Consider the following 27,855-nt stretch of genomic DNA (forward strand, 5'->3'; position numbering starts at 1 on the left):
GAACCACAATTTCCTCCAACTAAAACTGGGAAGACCGAAGCGGTCTTTGGCATGGGTCACAAACTCCATACTTCGCCAGCGACTTCATCCCCCTCCCCAACCACCATCTCAGGCTGTCCAAAACCTTGGTGTTCTAACTGACCCTGAGCTGAGCTTCTGATCCCATAATCCTCTCCCATCACAAAGCCCATGTGCTGCTGAAATCCTTATTCCTGCCATTGTCACCTCTAGACTCAACTATTCCAGTACTCTCCTGGCTCCAATCCTCCATAAAACAGCTCATTAAAAACTTTGCTGCCCCTATCCTATCCCACACCAAGTCCCGCTTGATTATCACCCCTTCCCTCACTGACCGACATTGGCTCCCTAGTTCCTCGAGACCTCAAATAAAAAATCATGTTTAAATCTCTTCAGGCCTTGCCCTTCCATACCTCAGTGACCTCCTCCCTCAAACTCTCTGTTCTTCTGACTCTGGCCTCTTCTGCATCCCTTCTTGCTTTCACCCCACCATTAGTGGTCACGCCTTCAGGCACCTAGGCCCCACTCTGGAATTCTCTTCCTAAACCCCTCTACTTCTCCCCCTCCGCCTCCTCCTCCTCCAAGACCCTTCTTAAAACCCATCTCTTTCACCACCCTTGCTAATATCTCCTTCTTTGGCTTGGCATTCATTTTTTCTTTGCGATGTTTCTCTACATTAAAGCCGCTATATAAATACAAAGTAGTTGTTATTCACAACTCCATGTACAGACTAAGATTGGTCTAGGGTGGACTCTAGTGGTGGGAGAGGAAAAGTGCATGTAAGTCAAATTTAATGGAATGGGTGTCATAATGGAGGCTCAAAAATTAAGAATGGCCCAGAAATTCGGGTCTCCACGGGTGAGTACGCATGGGGTACTCACCCGTAGGCCCAATGGAAGTGCCGGTTTTCTGCATGCACTGCGCCATGCGCAGGAAACCGACACTTCCGTTCCCCTGAAAGCAGGGGTTCAGAGGTCGAACGCGTGTGCGAGGCTGCGTGTGCGCGTGCGCATCGAACTTCGGGTTTTTTTTTTGGTTTTTTTTTTAAAACAGGTTTTCCCAGGAGGGTAACTCTCCAGAAGTTAGAAATGTAAAAAGCAGGCATAAGGCCTGCTTTTTAAAAGGTAAGTGGTGAATTAATTAAAATTAAAACATTTTTTCCACAGGTTTATTATTTTTAAATACTTTAAAGCAAGGTAAGTTTATTTTTAGCCCCGTTAGAAAATAAAATTATTTTTTCAAAAAATTATATTGTTTAAAATAGTTATTTCATGTAATTAATAGTTTATTTAAAAAATGTGATTTAAAAAAAAAATGTATTTGAAGATTTAGTGGTGTTTTGTAAGAAGAAGGGGCCCGCAGTATTTCTAAGTTTGACAGCACTTCCTGTCAGACTTATGAATGGAGCATTCCCTGCTCCGATTGGCTGCCCATGGCCCACGTGATCCCAGAGGACGCATCGAACTAACTGCGCCCCTGGGATACGCAAGCACTGCGCGCCGGCAGCTGGACCAGGCCCTGGATCGGAATTCCACGGGGGCCCACAGCTCAACGGCCGGCACGCAAGGTAAATGCAGGTCGAGGGCTTGCACCCGCGGGAAGCCCCTGACCTGAATTTCTGGGCCAATGTTTTTGGAGAGCCATAAAAGGCATCTCAACCAACCCACAGCATTTGTCATGGCTGATGGAGTAGGGGATTAAGAAGCACCAAATAAAAACTAAGGGAAAGGAAACCCTAGGTGCAGACATGAGTCTGCAGACAAATAATGGAGCATCTCAACACCCAGCCCCGCTTCATAGCTGCTGCTGCTGTCGAGGCTGTGCTGCAATGAGATACTTCCAAGAAGGATTTCCCTTTGCACCAGCATAGCACCATCCACATATGTCAGCGCTGCATTCCTAGCAAGGATACGCAATCACATTTCAGGCCCCACTTGACTATTACCATGCTAGCTCTACGCTCAGGATTTCTGCAGGTGTCCTTGCAGTTCATGGCACAGCTCTGCAATGGCCTTTCTGCTGGCCCTAGGTCCCACAATAGGACCCCGCACTGTTTGGCAAGTAGGTGTGCCAAGCCTTGAAGAAATGGTTGGTGACATTTTGGCAGCTGCAACTACTTGAGCAATGCTGGTTCTCAAATCACCCTGGCATATCTTCTTTCATGTAAAGCATGACATGTTGTGAATGGGCTGCTTCTGACCATCCGGCACAACAGATGCTCAAACTTTCAAATATAGTGGTGAAGCCACCAAGTGTCTGCTGTCGTGTCTTCCTTTGGGAAGAAACATCTCCATCTGCCAAAGAGAGGTAATTTTACTTCTTTTTGCAGGTGTTGTGCGCCAGCAGGGGCACATGGAGCACTTCTCAGCCAGCCTGACCTATTTGACATCCCTTTATATGTCCTCCTTCCTTTTCCAAACAAGTCAGCTCAGAGAGATCCCATTGAGAAGCCCACTGGTACCAGTCAAGGGGGCTGCAGGCAAAAAAAACACAACTGGCACATACATAGTGAACAGCCAGCAGAAAAAACAAAATGAAAATTGCTAAAAAGAGGCCAGAAATCATCAAAAAACACTTACTTCAACCTATGTGGACCTTTTAAATGCCCTCCCACTGAAATGTCTACTTGAATGTCTTTCTTGTAGGCTTCCTGGGACTTGATGACCACCTCTCCTACCAGTTGCAGAATGGAGCAAAGGTCTTCCAAGTCCCTTTTTGAGTAAGACATTAAAGCTCTCATCTGCTTTAGGTGAGTGCTTTCCACTCCTGCCGCAGTCCCAAACGGGAAGTTAAGCGAGGTTGAAATTAAGTGGAAATCAAACAGAACTGATTCTGCCTAATTTTGTCGTTCAGAACACCTGCCTGCATTCAAAAATGAGAGCAGACGGGACTCACTGGACACTAAAATCAGACTTGTTATTTCCACTTGGAAGATAAATATATATGAAGGCCAGTTACCCCACTCGTGGCGATGGAATGGTGTGGAGCCTCAAAAGGAGAGAAAAATAACTAAATAAATTAAAAAAAATAAGGCCAAAAAAATAACAGGTTGGACTTTGCTGAACACTTCTGAAATATCAAATTATTAAAGTAATCTAATCAAGGTGTAGGGCTCATCAATTGAAGGCACATGCCACTGTTGGGATGAGATACATTTGAGCTTGACAATACCAGCATGATTGTTTTATTATTGTGACTCATACTCCTTGGAGGCAGAAAAGGGAGAAAGAGAAGAATTAAACTGTAATTTTTGCACCAATATAAGAATATCTTTCTGTTGGCTGAGCACAGACCAGCATTATCAGACATACTGATGGCAAAGTTTGTGCTCTGGACTTGCTGACCCCTTTGGTTAAAAGAAATTGCATAGAAGAAATAAATCTTGTGAAGATAGGGGAAAACCATCTGTTATCATTAATGCAGGTAGTTGCTAAGAATTTCAGAATCTAATAACATTTTCTTCACCAGCAGTGATAACTTGATAACACCTGTCTTGAAATAATAGATCACACAGAACACTATACAAAGATAATGTATTTCTGGTGACCTAATAATAATGGTCAGAACCTAACAACTTTTGTTCCACGGTAATAAGTTGCAATATTATTTTTAGAAATCTTCTGAAATAGGTTTTGAATGATTTGATACACAACCATTTCAAATAAGAACAAACATTCTACACTACTACAAAGTCCTATAGGTTAAAGCTAAGCAGTTTTTATATAATCAAAACAAGAAATCAAAAATTGTTATTCTTCCTGCTCTCAGAAAACTTTCTACAAAAGGAGGAAATAGAATTATTTTCCCTTTCACATTCAATTGTAACCTCACTGGCTCCAAGGGAGGCACAGCCAATGCAGCAGCTGAGATCAGAAAGCATGGGGCCGAGAGGTTACGTCTTCTAAGCTATCATCTTCTTTCAAAATCCATGGAAGCCAATAACAGAGCATGGGCACATAAACCAGTCGGATAAAAGAGCCTTTACTCCGAAAGGAACCCTGGCAAGTCATACTGATTTTGAGAGAATGCTTAGATTTAGCACCCAGATTAACACTAGTGCTCATGACTTCTGTTTCTTCTTAAACTGAATGAGTGCCTCTTCAACCAGGTCTCAAACTGCTTATAGATATCAAAAGACTTTCTTGATACCCAAAGTCAGATCTATTAGTGGAGAAATACTACACTGAATAAAATCTGAATGCCAATATTGCACAATGCCTGAAGTTGAAGGTGACCCATCAGCAGCTAGTCGTTAAGTGGAATGGCTGTGTCATGAATTAGTTATTACAGTTTTTGTACAATATTGCAAAGCTTTATCCCCCTTCCTCCCACTAAATGAAATATACAAAATATTGGACTTCACAGTAAAATAGAAGTTAGGAACAGTGCCCTGCAAATCTACTGATCTTCCAATCCCCACACTATGCGAGTCAGTACAGCAACTTGAAACTTCCACTATTGTACCCTGATAATGTCACCACAGGCAATGCCACAGAGGAGGGAGATGGGTCACTGGTATACCATTAATACTTATAAACCTCTACCTGCATTTATCTCAATCTCATTTCCAAATGCAATTTCTACCATTCTAAATCCGAGTCATCACAGACTCTAATGCATCCATCTACACAAGAAAAATAAGCTCCAACAAACTGTGAGCTACATTCAAACTGCCGTGCTTTCCAAACAGGCAAACTCTTCTAATTACAAAAGGTCATTGGGGTTCTGGAAAAGTTCTCCCCAGAGGGGAGATGAGGAGAATTTGTTTTTGTTTTTTTAAAAAGTGAGTTACGATCTGGAATGCACTACCTAAAGGGGTTGTGGAAGCAAATACAGTAATAACTTTCAAAAGGGAATTGGATATATACTTGAAGGTGAAAAATTTTCAGGGCTGTGAGCAGGTGAGTAATTGGATAGGTCTTTCAAAGAGCCGGCACAGGCACAATGGGCTGGATGTCCCCTTTCTGTGCTGTATTATTCAATGTTTCTATGATAATGGTGAGCATTGCCATTTGGTATATGAAGTACTTTTGCTTTTTTTCTTGTTTCCTTTTATGTTTTCCTTGTTTGCTTCCCTTCTCTTTCTCCCATTATCTTTACCGGCAGTGACCCACCCCAACCCCACCCTTTCCTGCTGCTGATAATGTTTGTTGCCTCCCTGCTGGGGCAACTACAGGATGGAAGAATGGCCAGCTGGAATCTCATCCCTAATGGAGATTAGCAAGTTGTAAAGTTGATTTAGGGTATCAAATGGTAAATGCACTGACACTGAAAATATAAGTAAAAGATTATTTGCTCACCCTCTCCTCCCTGCTGACTGCTTTCCTTCCTCACCCCACAGAGATGTCTTTGCAGCCATCCCCCTTCCTCCACTGAGGTAGTTTTTCTGCCTTTGCTCCCCTTGTCCCCATACCCCCTCCCACTCCTTTCCCCATCTCTTCTCCTGTGCTCCTCTCTCCCGCTCCTCACCCCACCCAATCTTTTCCCGCCCCCCACTCCACCTTAGTCCAATTAACCTCACGTCCTCTAAATCTGCTTGATTCAAATACTGCTCCCCGTGTGCAATGCCACAGCAGATAGACTATTCTTCTAGAAAAGGGACAGTACTTTAAGCAAAAAATACTCCCTGGTCGTTCCTTCACCTTTAACTATCAATCTCTCAAACTTGATGAAAACCACAACAGTTAAACATACACTCATTTTTAAAAACGTTTTCACAGCTAGTACTGATATTAAAAACAGGTCACATACCGGTGCTGTAGGAAACCTATGAAGGGAGCAATGCCAGTTCCAGGACCCACCATGATAATAGGAACTGCAGTATCAGCGGGTAGATGGAAATATGTGTTTTGTCGAATGAAAATAGAAATCTGCAAAAGAAAGTTTATTCAAAAGTTAGGATCAAGGCAAGCCATTCCAGAATTATATGTAAAACATTTTACGAGAATTTTTTTCCCAAAACTTTTCATAAACTGCATCTTTCCCCCTTGTCATATTTTCCTGAAAGTGTTGGCTTTGCAGAGTGTCATGGCTCCATCAGCATTAGGTAAGCCTAGGTTCAAATCCCTATTACAGCACATCACCCAGAATGTCAGCAAAAAAATTAAAATGTGCAATACAATTGTTGAAAGAACACATCAGTTTGAGTTACTTCATGTTCTGTAATAAATGCACTGCAGCATATTTTGCTATAGAGCCATTTGACTAATCTGAGGTATATAACAATTAGCAATATGCATTTATTGCACAGGATTTAAGGATTACTCACTAAATGATATAGGCTGACAGCTACATGTATACCAGTGACTGAGTGTCAGTTGTGGCTCAGTGAGTAGCATGCTTGCCTCTGAGTCAGAAGGTTGTGGGTTCAAGTCCCACTCCAGAGACTTGAGCACATAAAGCTAGGCTGACACTCCAGTATAGTGCTGAGGGACTACTGAAGGCTTTGTGCCTTAATGCAAGGAGCATTCGTAATAAGGTGGATGAATTAGCAGCGCAAATAGAGGTAAATGAATATGATATGATTGGGATTACGTAAACATGGCTCCAGGGGGACCAAGGCTGAGAACTCAACATCCAAGGGTATTCAATATTCAGGAAAGATAGGCAAAAAGGAAAAGGAGGTGGGGTAGCATTGCTGGTTAAAGAGGGGATTAACACAATTGTAAGGAAAGATATTAGCTCTGATGATGTGGAATCTGTATGGGTAGAACTGAGAAATACCAAAGGGCAGAAAACGTTAGTGGGAGTGGTATATAGACCCCTAAACAGTAATGCAGAGGTTGGGGATGGCATTAAAAGGGAAATTAGAGAAGCGTGCAATAAGGGCACAGCAGTCATCATGGGTGACTTTAATCTACATATAGATTCGGCTAATCAAATTAGTAACAATACTGTGGAGGAGGAATTCCTGGAGTGTATAAAGGATGGTTTCCTGGACCAATATGTCGAGGAACCAACTAGGGATCAGGCCATCTTAGACTGGGTATTATGCAATGAGAAAGGATTAATTAGCAATCTTGTTGTGCGAGGCCCCTTGGGTCGGAGCGATCATAATATGATAGAATTCTTCATTAAGATGGAGAGTGAAGTAGTTGACTCAGAGACTAAGGTCCTGAATTTAAATAAAGGGAACTATGATGGTATGAGACGTGAGTTGGGTAGGATTGATTGGGTGATGTCACTCAAAGGGTTGACGGTGGATAGGCAATGGCAAACATTCAAAGATCGCATGGATGAACTACAGAATTTGTTTATTCCAGTTTCGCATAAAATAAATCAAAAAAGGTGACTCAACCGTGGCTAACAAGGAAAATTAGGGATAACATAAGATCCAAAGAGAGGACATATAAATTGGCCAAAAAAAGCAGCAAACCTGAGGATTGGGAGCAGTTTAGGATTCAGCAAAGGAGGACAAAGGGATTAATTAAGAGGAGGAAAATAGATTATGAAAGTAAGCTTGCAGGGAACATAAAAACTGACTGTAAAAGCTTTTATAGATATGTGAAGAGAAAAAGATTGGTGAAGTCAAGCGTAGGTCCCTTACAGTCAGAATCAGGGGAATTTATAATGGGGAACAAAGAAATGGCAAACCAATTAAATACATATTTTGGTTCTGTCTTCACAAAGGAGGACACAAATAACCTCCCAGAGGTGTCGGGGAACATAGGGACTAATGAGAGGGAGGAACTGAAAGAAATCCGTATTTGTAGGGAAATGGTGTTGGGGAAGTTGACGGGATTGAAGGCCGATAAATCCCCAGGGCCTGATAATCTACATCCTAGGGTACTTAAGGAAGTGGCCCTGGAGATAGTAGATGCATTGCTGGTCATCTTCCAGAACTCGATAGACTCTGGAACAGTACCCATGGATTGGAGGGTAGCTAATGTTACCCCACTATTCAAAAAAGGTGGTAGAGAAAAAGCGGGGAATTATAGACCGGTAAGCCTGACATCGGTAGTGGGGAAAATGCTAGAGTCCATTATAAAAGATGTAATAGCAGAGCACTTGGAAAGCAGTGACAGGATCGGACAAAGTCAACATGGATTTACAAAAGGTAAATCGTGCTTGACTAATCTACTGGAATTTTTTGAGGATGTAACTGGTAAAATAGATAAGGGAGAACCAGTGGATGTGGTGTATTTGGACTTTCAGAAGGCTTTCGATAAGGTCCCGCATAAGAGATTAGCATGCAAAATTAAGGCACATGGGATTGGAGGCAAGGTATTGACTTGGATAGAGAACTGGTTGGCAGATAGAAAGCAAAGAGTTGGAATAAACGGGTCGTTTTCTGAGTGGCAGGCAGTGACTAGTGGGGTACCACAGGGATCGGTCCTAGGACCCCAGCTGTTCACAATATATATTAATGATCTGGACAAGGGAATTGGATGTAATATCTCCAAATTTGCAGACGACACAAAGCTGGGTGGGAGGGTATGCTGTGAGGAGGATGTCGTGAAACTCCAGTACGATTTGGACAGGTTGGGTGATTGGGCAGAAACATGGTAAATGCACTATAATGTGGATAAATGTGAGGTTATCCACTTTGGTGGCAAAAACAGGAAGGCAGATTATTATTTGAATGGCAATAGATTGGGAGAAGGGGAAGTGCAAAGAGACCTGGGTGTTCTTGTGCACCAGTCGCTGAAGGTAAGCATGCAGGTGCAGCAGGCGGTTAAGAAGGCAAATGGTATGTTGGCCTTCGTAGCGAGAGGGTTTGAGTACAGTAACAAGGATGTCTTGCTGCAGTTGTCCAGGGCCTTGGTGAGACCGCACCTTGAGTATTGTGTGCAGTTTTGGTCGCCTTATCTGAGGAAGGATGTTCTTGCCATGGAAGGAGTGCAGCGAAGATTCACCAGGCTGATACCTGGGATGGCAGGAATGACGTATGAGGCGAGATTGTGTCGATTGGGCTTATACTCACTGGAGTTTAGAAGATTGAGAGGGGATCTCATCGAAACTTATAAAATTCTGTCAGGCCTGGACAGACTAGATGCAGGAAGGATGTTCCCGATGGCCGGGGAGTCCAGAACCAGGGGTCACAGTCTAAGGATAAGGGGTAAGCCATTTAGGACTGAGATGAGGAAGAATTTCTTCACCCAGAGAGTGATGAACCTGTGGAATTCTCTGCCACAGAGGATGGTGGAGGCCAGTTCATTAAATATATTCAAGAAGGAGTTGGATATATTTCTTAAGGCTAAAGGGATCAAGGGATATAGGGAGAAGGCAGGGACAGGGTACTGAATTTGGATGATCAGCCATAATCTCATTGAATGGTGGAGCAGGCTCGAGGGGCCGAATGGCCTACTCCCGCTCCTATCTTCTATGTTTCTATGTCTTTCGGATGAGATGTTAAACCGAGGCCCCATCTGCTCTCTCAGGTGGACGTAATAGATCCCATGGCACTATTTCAAAGAAGAGTAGGGGAGTTATCCCCGGTGTCCTGGCCAATACTTATCCCTCAACCAACATGACAAAAACAGATTATCTGGTCATTATCATATTGCTGTTTGTGGGACCTTGCTGTGCACAAATTGGCTGCCCCATTTCACACATTATAACAGTGACTCCATTTCAAAAGTAAAGCGCTTTGAGACATCCGGTGGTTGTGAAAGGCACTATATAAATGCAAGTCTTTCTTTCTTTCTTTGAGGTCACTTGTCATTAGAACAATATTTGTGGAATGTGTGTTCTTAAATCATGGCTCCCCACTTTCATCCTGATTTTGCTTACAGTTCCACCTCAAACCCAATCTCAGTATGTATGCCCATCTAAAGCAGTGCTCTGTTGGTTGCATGCAACACTGCAAACTGAAGGTAGGGCTGGGGAGGGGAGAAGAAAGACTGCAACTATTTTTCAAGGTTCTAAACAAAAATCTACTCGACAAGTGCAATACTGCTAAAATGAGTCTGAATATAATGCAATTGGAGCATGGCTTCACTTCTAAAGTTTTATCACATGGTACATACCTGTGGCAGTGCAAAATCATTTGACAAGCAATCGCCAATTGTAGCTTTGCTTTCATAGCTTTGAAGCATTGGTGCAACCTGCTCTACCAGCCAACCTGTGCATACTCCTCTTCGGGCAATAGGCTGCTCAGGGGAGGATGGGAACTCAACAATATTGAAAACAAAATGAAGTTTTCCAGGATAACAGTTAGATGAGCTGCAAAGAAATTAAAATTATATATTTTTTTTAAATACCATTACCTTCTCAGCATCTGCTTCTGCCCACTATCACATTATACTTATCACCTTGCCTCGGTTTCCTAATTATTCATTTTCCATTTAGGCATTTATTCCCTCGAGTCAGAGACAACATCCATTTACAGTTGAACTTCACTATAATGAACTCCCTCGGGCCCGGCAGAAAAGATTTTTATATCAGGATGGTCAGTAGGGTTTGGTGATTTGCTGCATCAGGAAAATTGAGAAAATACCAATTTGAATTGAACATCATTTTATTCTGTTAAAAATTCTATATAACGTAGATTGCTTCATATTATTCGTGCTTTTCTCAAAGCATGCTATTTCTACCTTGTTAACTGGTCCAAAAGGTTCCTCAGTTCCAGGTAATGGCTGGGAAGTTTGGCACAGTTGCGATTGCCTTTCTAAACTCATCCAGTGAAGTAACAACTGCTTCTGTGCCTTCCACATCCTCATCAATAGAAGTTTCCTCATCGTCTCCCCTACTCTGTCACCGGTTCAATAATGTCCTCATCACTCACAGTTGCTCGTGTAGGGGCTTGGTTCTTTACAAATTCAATTTCCTGTAATTTTATTTCCGACAGACATCACCCCCTTCTTTTGGCTATCATTTTCTGCAGACCATCCAGCAAGTTTAAAGCAGATAACAAAACATGTTTTTGACACCGGCTCCCATGCTTTGCATTTGAAGTGCGTGGTTTGCACAATGTCCACCGGGATTTTTTTTTATGCTGCACTCCCTCCAAGGCCAATATATCCTTCCTAAAGGTGTGATGCCCAGAACTGCTCACAGTACTCCAGGTGTGGTCTAACCAGGGCTTTGTATAGCTGCAGCATGGCTTCTACCCCCTTGTATTCTAGTCCTCTAGATATAAAGGCTAGCATTCCATTAGCATTTTTGATTGAGCCGGATATTCCGGTCCCTAAGGGTGAGTACGCACTGTGTACTCACCTGTAGGGACATCGGAAATGCCGGTTTCAGGCATGCACTGTGCATGCGCTGGAAATGGCATTTCCGATCTGTCAAGAAAGCTCTTGACAGATCCTCCGGCTGCGCTGGAGCAGGGCCTCTGTGGGCGGATAGTTCCGTTTTTTGGAGATCCTCCACCCGCAGAAAACACTTACAATTCTTGCGCCTGTAAAAGCAGGCGTAAGGCCTGCTTTTACCAGGATAAGAGTTGAAAAAAGTTTTTAAAAAATTTCCACTGATTTATCATTTAAAAATACTTTAAAGAAAGGTAAGTTTATTTTTAGCCCCTTTAAAAACTTTAATTATGTTTTTCAAAAATTTAAATTTTTGTTTAAAATAGTTAATTTATGTAATTTATAGTCATTAAAAAAATGTGATGATTTTTTAAAATTTATTTGAAGTTTTACTATGTTTTGGGGGTGATCTCTATTCATATATTTGACAGGTCTTCCTGTCAAATCTACGAATGGAGATTCCCTGCTCTGATTGGCTCCCCATGGCCCACGTGATCCCAGGGACGCTGCGAACTACCTGCGCCTCTGGGATACATGGGCCCTGCGCACCGGCAGTTTGGAGAGGCCCAGCAATGGAACTCTGCGCCTCCCGGGAGCCCTCCGGTCCAAGCGCAGATTTTTCCAGCTCGCAGCCCTCCGCCTGCGAATGAAATTTCTGGGCCATTATTTTCTGTACCTGTTCATGACATTTTAATGATCTATGTACCTGGACCCCCAAGTCTCTTTGGACCTCCACTGTTTTCAGCTTTTTACCATTTATAAATACCCTGATCTATCCTTTTTCGGTCAAAGTGGATGACCTCACATTTGCTTACCGTGAAATCCATTTGCCACAGTTTTGCCCATTCACTTAAACTTACAAAACGATATTGATAGATTATGCTTTCATCTACACTGCCTAAATGTTGCCTATCATTGTGTCATCGGCAAATTTGGATACATGACTTTCTATGCCATCATGTTAATAAATATTGTGAATAGTTGAGGCCCCAACACAGATCCCTGCAGGTTACCACTAGTCACATCCTACCAATTTGAGTACCTACCCATTATCGCTACTCTCTGTCTCCTGCTGCTCAACCAATTTCCTAACCAGGTCAATAATTTGCCCTCAATTCCGTGGGCTTCTACCTTAGTTAACAGTCTCTTATGTGGGACTTTATCAAATGCCTTCTGGAAGTTCACATAAATACCATTCATAGACATTCCCCTGTCCACTACTTTAGACACCTCTTCAAAAAATTCAATCAGGTTTGTCAGGCATGACCTACCCTTTACAAATCCATGCTGGCTCTCTCTGATCAACTGAAAATTTGAGAGGTGCTCAGTCACCCTATCCTTAATTATAGACTCTAGCAAATTCCCGACAACAGGAGATAGAGGTGGAGAGGCAGAGAGGTTTAGGGAAAAAATTTCAGAGGTTTAGGGCCTAGACAACTGAAGGCATGTCCGCCATTGGTGGAGCAAAGGGATTTTGAGATGCACAAGAGGCCAAGGTTGGAGGAATGCAAAGTACTCGGAGGGTTATAGGGCTGGAGTAGGTTAGAGAGATAGGAAGGTACAAGGCCTTGAAGGAATTTGAATAAGAGGAAGAGAATTTAAAATTTGACATGCCGGGGGACCGGGAGCCAAAGTAGCACAGGGGTGATGGGTAAGTGAGACTTGGTGAGGGATAGGATATAGACAGCAGAGTTCTGGAAGAGCTGAAGTTTAAGAAGGGTGAAGGATGGGAGATCAGCTACAGGAACATTGGAATAGTTGAGCCTGGAGGTGCCAAAGTTATAGATGAATGTTTTGGCAGCAGATAGGCTGTGGCAGTGCAGTGCAGAGATCGGTGATGTTACGAAGGTGAAAGTGGGTGGTCTTTATGATAAGATATGGGATTGGAAGCTCTGGGTCAAATAGGACGCAGAGGTTACAAACAGTCGGGGTCAACCAGAGACAGTGGTCGGGGAGAGGACTGGAATCAGTAGCAAGGTCAGAGAGTTTACAGCGGGAGCCAAAGACGATGGCTTCAGTCTTCCCAATAGTTAACTGTTTAACTCAGTAATGTACTGAATTTGGCAAAAATGTGTGGATTTCAGGGTCCTGGTTTTATCCAGATATTGACTGTATTAAAGATTTTGATACCCAATACCAATATTCATTTCCTTAAATAATAACAGTAGAAAATATTACCTTGCTGCTGAATAGGATCTAACTTGTAGCTTTGGTAAATGTTCTGAAAGAGAAAAGAGATTTTAGAAAATCCAAGCTAAGAGTGGGAAAAAATAGAAACATAGAAGATAGGAGCAGGAGTAGGCCATTTGGCCCCTCGAGCCTGCTCCGCCATGCAATGAGATCATGGCTGATCATCCAAACTCAGTACCCTGTCCCTGCCTTCTCTCCATATCCCTTGATCCCTCTAGCCTTAAGAAATATATCTAACTCCTTCTTGAATATATTTAGTGAATTGGCCTCAACTGCCTTCTGTGGTAGAGAATTCCACAGGTTCACCACTCTCTGGGTGAAGAAATTCCTCCTCATCTCTGTCCTAAATGGCTTATCCCTTATCCTTAGACTGTGACCCCTGGTTCTGGACTCCCCCGCCATCGGGAACATCCTTCCTGCATCTAGTCCGTCTAGTCCTGTTAGAATTTTATAAGTTTCAATGAGATCCCCTCTCATTCTTCTAAACTCCAGCGAGTATAAGCCCAATCAACCCAATCTCTCCTCATACATCATTCCTGCCATCCCAGGTATCAGTCTGGTGAATCTTCGCTGCACTCCCTCCATGGCAAGAACATCCTTCCTCAGATAAGGCGACCAAAACTGCACACAATACTCAAGGCGTCGTCTCACCAAGGCCCTGTACAACTGCAGCAAGACATCCTTGTTCCTGTACTCAAACCCTCTCGCTACGAAGGCCAACATACCATTTGCCTTCTTAACCGCCTGCTGCACCTGCATGCTTACCTTCAGCGACTGGTGCACAAGGACACCCAGGTCTCGTTGCACTTCCCCTTCTCCCAATCTATTGCCATTCAGATCATAATCTGCCTTCCTGTTTTTGCTACCAAAGTGGATAACCTCACATTTATCCACGTTATATTGCATCTGCCATGCTTCTGCCCAATCACCCAACCTGTCCAAATCATCCTGGAGTTTCTCGGCATCCTCCTCACAGCACACACGCCCACCCAGCTTTGTGTCGTCTGCAAATTTGGAGATATTACATCTAGTTCCCTTGTCTAGATCATTAATATATATTGTGAATCGTTGGGGTCCAAGGACCGATCCCTGCGGTACCCCACTAGTCCCTACCTGCCACTTGGAAAAAGACCCGTTTATTCCAACTCTTTGCTTTCTGTCTGCCAACCAGTTCTCTATCCAAGTCAATACCTTGCCCCCAATCCCATGTGCTTTAACTTTACACGCTAATCTCTTATGCGGGACCTTATCGAAAGCCTTCTGAAAGTCCAAATACACCACATCCACTGGTTCTCCCTTATCTATTTTACCAGTTACATCCTCAAAAAATTCCAGTAGATTAGTCAAGCATGATTTACCCTTTGTAAATCCGTGTTGGCTTTGTCCGATCCTGTCACTGTTTTCCAAGTGCTCTGCTATTGCATCTTTTATGATGGACTCTAGCATTTTCCCTACTACCGATGTCAGGCTTACCGGTCTGTAATTCCCCGTTTTCTCTCTACCACCTTTTTTGAATAGTGGGGTAACATTAGCTACCCTCCAATCCATGGGTACTGTTCCAGATTCCATCGAATGTCGGAAGATGATCAGCAATGCATCTACTATTTCTAGGGCCACTTCCTTAAGTACCCTAGGATGTGGATTATCAGGCCCTGGGGATTTATCGGCCTTCAATCCCATCAATTTCCTTAACACCATTTCCCTACAAATACTGATTTCTTTCAGCTCCTCCCTTTCATCAGACCCTATGTTCCCCGACATCTCTGGGAGGTTATCTGTGTCCTCCTTTGTGAAGACAGAACCAAAATATGTATTTATAATAATTGGTCTGCCATTTCTTTGTTCCCCATTGTGAATTCCCCTGATTCTGACTGCAAGGGACCTACGCTTGACTTCACCAATCTTTTTCTCTTCACATATCTATAAAAGCTTTTACAGTCAGTTTTTATGTTCCCTGCAAGCTTACTCTCATATTCTATTTTCCCCTTCTTAATTAATCCCTTTGTCCTCCTTTGTTGAATCCTAAACTGCTCCCAATCCTCAGGTTTACTGCTTTTTCTGGCCAATTTATATGTCCTCTCCTCGGATCTTATGCTGTCCCTAATTTCCCTTGTTAGCCACGGTTGAGTCACCTTTTTTGTTTTATTTTTATGCCAAACAGGGATGAACAAATTCTGTAGTTCATCCATGCGGTCTTTGAATGTTTGCCATTGCCTATCCACCGTCAACCCTTTGAGTGACATTCCCCAATCAACCCTACCCAACTCGCGCCTCAGACCATCGTAGTTTCCTTTGTTTAAATTCAGGACCCTAGTCTCTGAGTCAACTACTTCATTCTCCATCTTAATGAAGAATTCTATCATATTATGATCGCTCCGACCCAAGGGGCCTCGTACAACAAGATTGTTAATTAATCCTTTCTCGTTACATAATACCCAGTCTAAGATGGCCTGATCTCTGGTTGGTTCCTCGACATATTGGTCCAGGAAACCATCCCGTAAAGTTCTCTTTCCTGCCCCAGATGCTCATGATGTTCAATGCACTCGCCACTAACAATTTATATCTGATGATCTGTACATTTCAAAATGTTGTATTATTCTTTATTTACTGTTTAATAGATCAAACTCTACTCACTCCTGTCATCTCATACAATGGTGCCTCATTGTTACTGCAATATTTGAAACTAGAACGTGATGTATTTTCAACATGTATCTGAAAACAAAATCACTGTTCAGCACTGAGGGAAGCAAAGACAAGTTGCTCAAAACATCCAACACTTATTTTTTTAATTTAAAGAAAAAACAGTATGGGGGAAGTTGCACTTGGACCATACTTTTCCAAGTCAGTCGAAAATAGATTTCAACTTTGCAAATTTACTTATATTTTCAGGCTTTTTTTTTATAAACAGGTGAGAATTGCTTACAGAACCATACACTTTGGGGGAGTTGAAGAAGGGAGAATATGGCCGCCCTCCTCCCCATCTCATTAACCTCCTCAAGCCCTACAACCCTGTGAGATCTCTGCTCTCCTCCAATTCTGGCCTCTTGCGTATTCCCGATTTTCATCGCTCCACCATTGGTGGTCGTGCCTTCAGCTGCCTAGGCCCCAAGCTCTGGAATTCCCTCTTTATCTCTCTCTCCTCCTTTACGATGCTCCTTAAAACCTACCTCTTTGACCAAGCTTTTGGTTACCGGTCCTAATATCTCCTCAGTGTCAAATCCTCTTTGATAATGCTCTTGTGAAGTGCCTTGGGACGTTCTACTACATTAAAGGCACTTTATAAATGCAAGTTGTTGTTGTATGTGCCATTTATAAATATTAATACTTCCATAAATAAATCCAAATGAAAAGTACAAAACACTCTGCCAAAATTAAGTGCATGTTTTAGAAATTGCGAGCCAAATACCCTGCAGGTATTTTCAGAAATAAAGTACCAACATAAATACAATGGCCCAGAATAGCAAGGGCATTCGCCGTGGGCCCCGAAGAAAGCTGCCTACAGAGATCTCTGTGGCGAGAAGTTTGACTTTTTCAATGTTCAAGTGATTTCAGCGCAGTGTAGTGGGAATTCCCTAGTGCGGTCTGCTGTGACATCAACAAGCTGTCTAAGCAGCCAATCACATTGCAGAATTCTCAGACAGGGAACCAGGAAATTAGAAGCTGCTTTTATCCCGACTTTAAAAATGTTAGAGAGTAAAACAAAGATTGGGGCTCTCACATGGGGATAAGGTAGAACCTGAAATATCATGAACAGATTTTTTTTTAACTTTTTCTTTTAAGTTTCTTAAAAATTGTAATTATCATCATAAATGGAGAAATGTGACACTCCATAAAATTAAAATTAGTTTTTCAGGGCCATAATGTTTGTTTCACAGTCAATACGCTGTTAAAACACCAGTTACACCTAATCCAACAAGGCCTAACATTTAATGGGGTATTTAACAGCGATATTAGCGCAAAAAAGCCCAAGTTTTCGTCAGTTTTACTGATTCCACTGATTACTGGCTATTAGGGGAGGGGTGGGGTGCGCCACTGTGGGAGCAGTGAATGACTGTCCGTAACTTCAAGATTTCCATGTTTAGATGCGCATGCGCTACATCCTGAAGTTGCGGCCAGTTTTAAAGGGGTAATAATGGCGAGCGCTGTTCGTTCACTGTTATTACCAACCACAAATTCCGGCCCATTACATCGGGGATTTTTCTTGAACTCAGTATTAATTACTGATTTTAACCCCCACAATACTGCAACTGATTCTTGGACAATCATGCATAAATTCCAGTGCAGCTGAAGATCCCAAAGACATTCAAACAGCCTGATGAAAATTTAAGATTCAACAACAATGAAGTCTGGATGGACTCTGAAATCAGTGAGAATACTTGCCATAGAAAGAAACTCAGTAGGGAAATACTCTGATTCCACTCTCCCAGTGGGGAGCCACATCCAGAAGGAGAACAGGTTGGCTCTACAGTGTTATATTTGTGTCCTACCTACACCCCTTTTGACTGGGAGCACAGGATTTACAATATCCAGCAAATACATAGCGAAGGGTTAAGAGGGAGTTTCTAACCTCAAAAGTAAAAGCTTTCAGCTAGTAATTCTTCACATTATGGAAACTACTGGAGTGGCACAAACTTCAATTTCACCATGAACAATTTTTGAGGTGCATCAGAAGATTTTAGCAGTTTGCACATTATAGAATCCAAGTTACAGGGTCATGCAGTATGTAAAACATGATCCTTCACTGCTAGAACTAGTGTTTAAATACAGCCAAGGAAAATGGGGTGAGAGTCTGTTTTCTCTCTGTGTGTAATATGACAGTTGAGTTTGGGCAGGAGCCCAGTTGGCAGGGTATACCACAGTTCAGGAACACTACTGATAATTCAGCACTAATTGGGCAATGTTACTACTTGGAATGCCCCATAGAAAAATGTTGTGGAAACAGGAAGCTATACTTGTAAGTTTGGGGTGGGGGCTGAATTCATCTGGGGCTAGGTTGATGGATATAAATGAGGTAGAACTGGGGAACGCTAGACTCTATCTGGCTTGGATGTCACCTGACAAAGGGAGTATCGTCTATTTTGCAGAAACCCAAGGAACCAAATAATCAACACAAAAAACTTAAAGACTCAACCAGACAGTAAGATTTATTGTATTTACAAGGTATGGATTGAGGCAAAGGCGGTATGGGAGAGATTTCCAAAATGTGGGTCCTAGGCGGCTGAAGGCAGGGCCACTAGTGGTGGGACAAAGGGAGAGGGGTAGAGAGCTGGAGGAGTTTACAGAAGTAGAGACGGCACTGTGATGGTTGGATTTAAACATGAGGCTGAGAATTTTAAATGTAAGATGTTGGGGAACTGGGAGCCAATATAAGTCAGCAAGGACAGGGATGATAAGCGAGCGGGACTTGGTGCGGGATAAAATACAAGCAGCAGAGTTTTGGGTGAGTTGAAGTTTACAGAGGGGGAGGCCGAGCAGGAGAGCATTGGAACAGTCTGGAGGTGGCAAAGGCTCCAGCGGCAGATAAGCACAGGAATGCGATGCTATGGGAGGTGGAAGTAGGCTGTATTTGTGATAGAGGGAAGTTGGAAGCTCAACTCAGGGCTGAACCAGAATGTCAAAGTTTCAAACAGTCTGGTTCAGCCTAAGGCAGTGGTCATGTAGCAGGATGGAGTTGGAAGGCTTTGTGGCAGGAGCTGAACAGTAGCTCAGTCTTCCCACTGTTCAGCTGAATCAAATTGCGGCATATTCAAAACTAGATGTTGGACAAGCAGTCTGACAGTACAGAGGTAGTGGAGGGGTCAAGAGAGGTGATGGTGATGTAGAGTTGGGTCTCATTGGGTAAATGCAACAACTGGTGTAGTCTGTGAAAGAACGAAGGAAAGAACTTGCATTTAAATAGTATTCTTTGTGACCCCAGGATGTCCTAAAGCACTTCACAGTCAATGAAGTAGTTCTGAAGTTTAGTCTCTGTAATCATAGAATGATACAGCACAGGAGGCCATTCGGCCCACTTTGCATGCGCCAGCTCTTTGGTAGAGCTATCCAATTAATCCCACTCCCTTGAGTTTCCCCATAGCCCTGTAATTTTTTTCCTTTCAAGTATTTATCTAATTATCTTTTAAATATTACTACTGAATCTGCTTCCACCACCCTTTCAGGTCGTGCATTCCAGATCACAACAACTCGCTGTGTAAAAAAATGTTTCCTCATGTCACCTCTGGTTCTTTTGCCAATCGTCTTAAATCTGTGTCCTCTGGTTACCAACTCTTCTGCCACTGGAAACAATTTCTCTTTATTTACTCTATCAAAACTATTTATGATTTTGACATCCCTATCAAATCTCGTCCTAACCTTCTCTACTCCAAGGAGAACAACCCCAGCTTCTCCAGATCGCCACATAACTGAAGTCCCTCATCCCTGGTACCATTCTAGTAAATCTCTCTCTGCACCCGCTCTAAGGCCATGACATCCTTTCTAACATGCAGTCCCCAGAATTGAACAATACTCTAGCGGAGGCCTAACCAGTGTTTTATAAAGGTTTAGCATAATTTCCCTACTTTTGAACTCTGTTCCTCTATTAATAAAGCCAAGGATCCCGTAAGCCTTTTTAACAGCCTTCTCAACTTGTCCTGCCACCTTCAAAGATTTGTGTACATTCACCCCAGGTCTCTGTTCTTGCACCTGCTGTAAAATTGTACCATTTTGTTCATATTGCCTCGCCTCATTCTTCCTACCAAAATGTATCACTTCACACTTCTCTGCATTAAATTTCATCTGCCATGTGTCTGCCCATTTCACCAGTCTGTCTGTGTCCTCCTGAAGTCTGTTACTATCTGCATCATTGCTTACTACATTTCTGAGTTTCGTATCATCTGCAAACTTTGAAATTATGTCCTGTATACCCAAGACCAGGTCATTATTATATATCAAAAGAGCAGTAGTCCTAATTACCACCCCTGGGGAACACCACTATATACTTCCCTCCAGTCTGAAAAACAACCATTCACCACTACTCTCTGCTTTCTGTCCCTGAGGCAATTATGTATCCACGCTGCCACTGCACGTTTAATCCCATGGGTTTTAATTTTGCTAACAAGTCTCTTATGTGGTACTTTGTCAAACGCCTTTTGAAAGTCCATATAAACATCAACCACACAACCCATCAATCCTCTCCGTTACTTCAAAGTTAGTCAAACATGATTTGCCTTTAACAAATCCATGCTAACTTTCATTTAATAGCCCATACTTTTCTAAATGCTGATTAATCTTGTCCCAGATTATTGTCTCTAAAAGTTTCTCCACCACTGACATTAGGCTGACTGGCCTGTAGTTGCCAGGTTTATCCCTCTCCCCTTTTTTAAACAGGGGTGTAACATTTGCAATCCTCCAGTCCTTTGGTGTAGGGAAACATCAAGCCAATTTGCACACAGCAAGTTCCCACAAACAGTAGTGAGATAAATTATCAGATCATCTGTTTTAGTAATGTTGGTTGAGAAATAAATGTTGACCAGGACACCAGGATAACTCCCCTGCTCTTCTTCAAATACTGCCATGGGATCTTTCACGTTCATCCGAGAAGGCTGATGGGAGCTCGGTTTTACATCTTGTCCGAAAGACGGCACCTCAGATAGTGCAGCACTCCCTCAGTGCTGCAAGTGTCAGATTGAATTATGTGCCGAAGTCCTGGAGTGGAGCTTGAACCACTCAGAGGCTGAGAGTGCTACCACTATGCCAAGGCCGATACAGAGCAGAAAGGTCTCGAGTTCATTCCCTGTTCTGTATTAAGTTATTCAAATCTCAATGATTATGGGGTAAAGAATAGTAGAAATGGGGGAGGGTGCAATCAACCAGGATTCCTGCTCCTAATCATTCTCCAGTGTCTCCTATTGGAAAATGCGTAAGTGTTGGTGTTAGGGAATGATAAATTGTGGAGTGCAGCACAATCAAGTACACGCAAAAATATGCCAACACTATTTAAGCTCATACAATGAGTGACTGGAGAACCAGCTTTGGAAAAATAGGAAAAGGAATGAAAAAAATTTAAAACAAATTGCTGGGTTGATTAACATGGAACACAATTAAAAAAGATCAGTAGAGCAATCAAAAATGCTTTGACACACTACAGCTGAGATATGTGGATACTATGGGATCTGGCAGACCTGTAACTATAGCCAGTCCGAACAATTTGATTGACACTTATGTCCAACTTAAAAGGGAAGTTAACATTTAAAAGAAAAAGATTTGCATTTATATAGCGCCTTTTACGGCCGGCAGACATCCCAAAGCACTTTACAGCCAATGAAGTACTTCTGAAATGTAGTCACTGTTGTAATGTAGGAAACACGGCAGCCAATTTGCAAACAGCAAGTTCCCGCAAACAGCAATGTGATAATGACCAGATAATCTGTTTTTAGTGATGTTGATTGAGGAATAAATATTGGCCAGGACACTGGGGATAATTCCCCTGCTCTTCTTCGAAATAGTGCCACGAGATCATTTACGTCCTCCTGAGAGAGTAGACGGGGCCTTGGTTTAATGTCTCATCCGAAAGACGGCACCTCCAACAGTCTAGCACTCCCTCAGTACTGCAATGGAGTGTCAGCCTAGATTTTTGTGCTCAAGTCTCTGGAGTGGGACTTAAACCCACAACCTTCTGACTTGGAAAGCTTGTGATTTCAAATAAAACTGTTGGACTATAACCTGGTGTTGTGTGACTTCGTACATTTGTCCACCCCAGTCCAACACCGGCATCTCCACACCATGACTGATGCTAATGAGTGCACACCAAATTTTAGTTCAAACTTGCTATGGTAGTTAATATCTAACTAATTTTGTCAGGTCGTCATTGATGCTTACATATTAGATAGAGGCTGCTTTTTAAAAACAAGAGGAAAATACTGCAGATGTTGGAAATCTGAAATATAAAGCAGAAAAATGTGGAAATACTCTGCAGGTCAGGCAGCATCTGTGGAGGGAAGAAGGTAGGGCTAAAGTTTCAGATTGATGATCTTTCATCAGAACATGGGATTGACCTGAAACGTTAACCCTATCTTTCTCTCTCCACTGATGTATAGTATAGTGAACAGTGAGGAGGATGGTGATAGACTTCAAGAGGACATAGACAGGCTGGTGGAATGGGCGGACACGTGGCAGATGAAATTTAATGCAGGAAAGTGCGAAGTGATACATTTTGGTAGGAAGAATGAGGAGAGGAAATATAAACTAAAGGGTATAATCCTAAAGGGGATGCATGAAGAGAGAGACCTGGGGGTATATGTGCACAAATCGTTGAAGGTGGCAGGGTAGGTTGAGAAAGCAGTTAAGAAAGCTTACGGGATCCTGGGCTTCAAAATAGGGGTATAGAGTACAAAAGTGTGGAAACTATGATGAACCTGTATAAAACACTGGTTCGACCTCAACTGGAGTACTGTGTCTAATTCTGGGCACCGCACTTTAGGAAGGATGTGAAGGCCTAAGCGAGGGTCCTGAAAAGTTTTACGAGAATGATTCCAGTTATGTGGACAGACTGGAGAAGCTGGGGTTGTTCTCCTTAGAGCAGAGAAGACTGAGAGGAGATTTGATAGAGGTGTTCAAAATCATGAGGGATCTGGACAGAGTAGAGAGAGAGAAACTGTTTCCATTGGCAGAAGTGTCGAGAACCAGAGGACACATATTTAAGGTGATTGGCAAAAGAACCAAAGACGACATGAGGAAAAACCTTTTTATTCAGCGAGTGGTTAGGATCTGGAATGCACTGCCTGAAAGGGTGGTGGAGGCAGGCTCAATCACGGCTTTCAAAAGAGAGTTAGATAAGTACCTGAAAAAAAACATTTGCAGGGCTACGGGGAAAGGGACTAGCTGAGGTGCTCTTGCAGAAAGCCGGCACGGGCTCAACAGACCGAATGGCCTTCTTCTGTGCTGTAACCATTCTATGATTCTGTGATGCTGCCTGACCTGCTGAGTGTTCCCAGCATTTTCTGCTTTTTAAAAATATAACTTGGTTGTCTCTGCTGCCCCCTTTTGAACTAAAGCAAAGATTTTTTTTAAACAAGTAATCACACAACAGTGCAGAGAAGGCAGCACATGCTTCATGTCCTGAAATTGATCGCTCAAGGGTATTGGAAGAAGGGTTCTAAATAGTCCGGTAACTAAAGCATGAAAAAGCTCGAGGTCTTAAAAGTTCAAAAGTACAGTGCTTGGTATTCTGGTTTTGATCATTCAAGCAGATCCTTGAGGAATAGTGGATGTTTTGTAGCAAATTCATTTACATAGCAAGAAAGTTCCCCAAAAGCTTTTTGAAATAAATTATTTTATTTTACTTTCAGCTGCATTTTAAAATTGATTATAAAGCAGGAGTTCACAGTACCACAGCACTCTGTAGTCAGAGCGACACAGCAGCTCGAGCACAGTACCACAGCACTCTGTAGTCAGAGCGACACAGCAGCTCAAGTTCACAGTACCACAGCACTCTGTAGTCAGAGCGACACAGCAGCTCGAGCACAGTACCACAGCACTCTGTAGTCAGAGCGACACAGCAGCTCGAGTTCTCAGTACCACAGCACTCTGTAGTCAGAGCGACACAGCAGCTCTGGAGTTCACAGTACCACAGCACTCTGTAGTCAGAGCGACACAGCAGCTCGAGTTCTCAGTACCACAGCACTCTGTAGTCAGAGCGACACAGCAGCTCTGGAGTTCACAGTACCACAGCACTCTGTAGTCAGAGCGACACAGCAGCTCGAGTTCACAGTACCACAGCACTCTGTAATCAGAGCGACACAACAGCTCGAGTTCACAGTACCACAGCACTCTGTAGTCAGAGCGACACAACAGCTCGAGTTCACAGTACCACAGCACTCTGTAGTCAGAGCGACACAGCAGCTCTGGAGTTCACAGTACCACAGCACTCTGTAGTCAGAGCGACACAGCAGCTCGAGTTCACAGTACCACAGCACTCTGTAATCAGAGCGACACAGCAGCTCGAGTTCACAGTACCACAGCACTCTGTAGTCAGAGCGACACAGCAGCTCTGGAGTTCACAGTACCACAGCACTCTGTAGTCAGAGCGACACAGCAGCTCTGGAGTTCACAGTACCACAGCACTCTGTAGTCAGAGCGACACAGCAGCTCTGGAGTTCACAGTACCACAGCACTCTGTAGTCAGAGCGACACAGCAGCTCTGGAGTTCACAGTACCACAGCACTCTGTAATCAGAGCGACACAGCAGCTCGAGTTCACAGTACCACAGCACTCTGTAATCAGAGCGACACAGCAGCTCGAGTTCACAGTACCACAGCACTCTGTAGTCAGAGCGACACAGCAGCTCGAGTTCACAGTACCACAGCACTCTGTAATCAGAGCGACACAGCAGCTCGAGTTCACGGTACCACAGCACTCTGTAGTCAGAGCGACACAGCAGCTCGAGTTCACAGTACCACAGCACTCTGTAATCAGAGCGACACAGCAGCTCTGGAGTTCACAGTACCACAGCACTCTGTAGTCAGAGCGACACAGCAGCTCTGGAGTTCACAGTATCACAGCACTCTGTAATCAGAGCGACACAACAGCTCGAGTTCACAGTACCACAGCACTCTGTAATCAGAGCGACACAGCAGCTCGAGTTCACAGTACCACAGCACTCTGTAATCAGAGCGACACAGCAGCTCTGGAGTTCACAGTACCACAGCACTCTGTAATCAGAGCGACACAGCAGCTCGAGTTCTCAGTACCACAGCACTCTGTAGTCAGAGCGACACAGCAGCTCTGGAGTTCACAGTACCACAGCACTCTGTAATCAGAGCGACACAACAGCTCGAGTTCACAGTACCACAGCACTCTGTAATCAGAGCGACACAGCAGCTCGAGTTCACAGTACCACAGCACTCTGTAGTCAGAGCGACACAGCAGCTCGAGTTCACAGTACCACAGCACTCTGTAATCAGAGCGACACAGCAGCTCTGGAGTTCACAGTACCACAGCACTCTGTAATCAGAGCGACACAGCAGCTCGAGTTCACAGTACCACAGCACTCTGTAATCAGAGCGACACAGCAGCTCGAGTTCACAGTACCACAGCACTCTGTAATCAGAGCGACACAGCAGCTCTGGAGTTCACAGTACCACAGCACTCTGTAATCAGAGCGACACAGCAGCTCTGGAGTTCACAGTATCACAGCACTCTGTAATCAGAGCGACACAACAGCTCGAGTTCACAGTACCACAGCACTCTGTAATCAGAGCGACACAGCAGCTCTGGAGTTCACAGTACCACAGCACTCTGTAATCAGAGCAACACAGCAGCTCGAGTTCACAGTACCACAGCACTCTGTAATCAGAGCGACACAGCAGCTCGAGTTCACAGTACCACAGCACTCTGTAATCAGAGCGACACAGCAGCTCTGGAGTTCACAGTACCACAGCACTCTGTAGTCAGAGCGACACAGCAGCTCTGGAGTTCACAGTACCACAGCACTCTGTAGTCAGAGCGACACAGCAGCTCTGGAGTTCACAGTACCACAGCACTCTGTAATCAGAGCGACACACCAGCTCTGGAGTTCACAGTACCACAGCACTCTGTAATCAGAGCGACACAGCAGCTCTGGAGTTCACAGTACCACAGCACTCTGTAATCAGAGCGACACAACAGCTCTGGAGTTCACAGTACCACAGCACTCTGTAGTCAGAGCGACACAGCAGCTCTGGAGTTCACAGTACCACAGCACTCTGTAGTCAGAGCGACACAGCAGCTCTGGAGTTCACAGTACCACAGCACTCTGTAGTCAGAGCGACACAGCAGCTCTGGAGTTCACAGTACCACAGCACTCTGTAGTCAGAGCGACACAACAGCTCGAGTTCACAGTACCACAGCACTCTGTAATCAGAGCGACACAGCAGCTCGAGTTCACAGTGCCACAGCACTCTGTAATCAGAGCGACACAGCAGCTCTGGAGTTCACAGTACCACAGCACTCTGTAGTCAGAGCGACACAACAGCTCGAGTTCACAGTGCCACAGCACTCTGTAATCAGAGCGACACAGCAGCTCGAGTTCACAGTACCACAGCACTCTGTAATCAGAGCGACACAGCAGCTCTGGAGTTCACAGTACCACAGCACTCTGTAATCAGAGTGACACAGCAGCTTTGAATAGCAATTTACTGCTGGACTCAAGCACTGCTTTAGAAATCAAAAAAACCAAGAACTACAGAATTTGCCAGAAACATCTGAAGATAAAATCACATGACTCATTAAATTCTCATTAAATTAGACGTGAAATGCTTTCCTATTTTGTTAGTTGTCATTCAGTTTTACTCTTGAACACATACAGGCACCAATAATGTGGCCACCTCAGTGTGACAGGGGCTGCCGCTCCTCATAGAAACCTAGAAGATAGGAGCAGGAGTAGGCCATTCGGCCCTTCGAGCCTGCTCCGCCATTCAATGAGATCATGGCTGATCATCCAAATTGAGTACCCTGTCCCTGCCTTCTCCCCATATCCCTTGATCCCTTTAGCCTCAAGAAATATATCCAACTCTTTCTTGAATATATTTAATGAACTGGCCTCCACCGCCCTCTGTGGCAGAGAATTCCACAGGTTCACCACTCTCTGGGTGAAGAAATTTCTCCTCATTTCAGTCCTAAATGGCTTACCCCTTATCCTTACCCCTGGTTCTGGACTCCCCGGCCATCAGAAACATCCTTTCTGCATCTAGTCTGTCCAGACCTGACAGAATTTTAGAGGTTTCTATGAGATCCCCTCTCAATCTTCTGAACTCCAGTGAGTATAAGCCCAATCGACACAATCTCTCCTCGTACGTCATTCCTGCCATCCCAGGTATCAGCCTGGTGGATCTTCGCTGCACTCCCTCCATGGCAAGAACGTCCTTCCTCAGGTATGGTGACCAAAACTGCACACAATACTCAAGGTGCGGTCTCACCAAGGCCCTGTACAACTGCAGCAAGACATCCTTGTTCTTGTACTCGAACCCTCTTGCTACGAAGGCCAACATACCATTTGCCTTCTTAACCGCCTGCTGCACCTGCATGCTTACCTTCAGCGACTGGTGTACAAGAACACCCAGGTCTCTTTGCACTTCCCCCAATCTACTGCCATTCAAATAATAATCTGCCTTCCTGTTTTTTCCACCAAAGTGCCACCTCAGGCTCTCCTGAGTGCCTGCGCGCAAATTAGCGGACTTTGCCTCTTAACGCACAGTCAGCTAATTTCAATATGTAAATTTTGCCGCCAGTGCACTGATCACAATGAGGACCAAGTTCACGGGGACAGGACTTCCTGCAACAGTAGCCAGTAAATAGCTGCTGGCACCTCAGAAAGAAAGGACTTTTTGGAGGTAGAGGAGAAGGATGGCTTCTGGGCAAAACTGCCCTTCAGGGTTAAGAGTTTAGTAGACGGTAAGTTGGAAGGACAGGCCTACTCAAGTGAAAATTTTAGAATGAAATTCGC

The 27,855-nt window shown here is 43.8% G+C and overlaps 1 protein-coding gene across 2 annotated transcripts in view; it reads right to left on the reverse strand.

Annotated features, from left to right (window-relative positions):
- mtrr (5-methyltetrahydrofolate-homocysteine methyltransferase reductase) overlaps nt 1-27,855 on the reverse strand; it is a 173,934-nt gene that overhangs the window by 57,768 nt on the left and 88,311 nt on the right. For both annotated transcript variants that reach the window (XM_085988248.1, XM_085988246.1), the window contains exons 10-12: nt 13,386-13,428; nt 9,987-10,182; nt 5,770-5,888 (exon numbers count right to left, since the gene is read on the reverse strand). In XM_085988248.1, coding sequence (XP_085844374.1) covers nt 5,770-5,888; nt 9,987-10,182; nt 13,386-13,428 — 358 coding nt within the window. The remainder of the gene's footprint in view (nt 1-5,769; nt 5,889-9,986; nt 10,183-13,385; nt 13,429-27,855) is intronic.

The sequence above is a fragment of the Somniosus microcephalus genome, chromosome 5 (assembly GCF_052327205.1).
Source record: "Somniosus microcephalus isolate GS21.2 chromosome 5, FLI_Smic_1.0, whole genome shotgun sequence".
Classification (NCBI taxonomy): domain Eukaryota; kingdom Metazoa; phylum Chordata; class Chondrichthyes; order Squaliformes; family Somniosidae; genus Somniosus; species Somniosus microcephalus.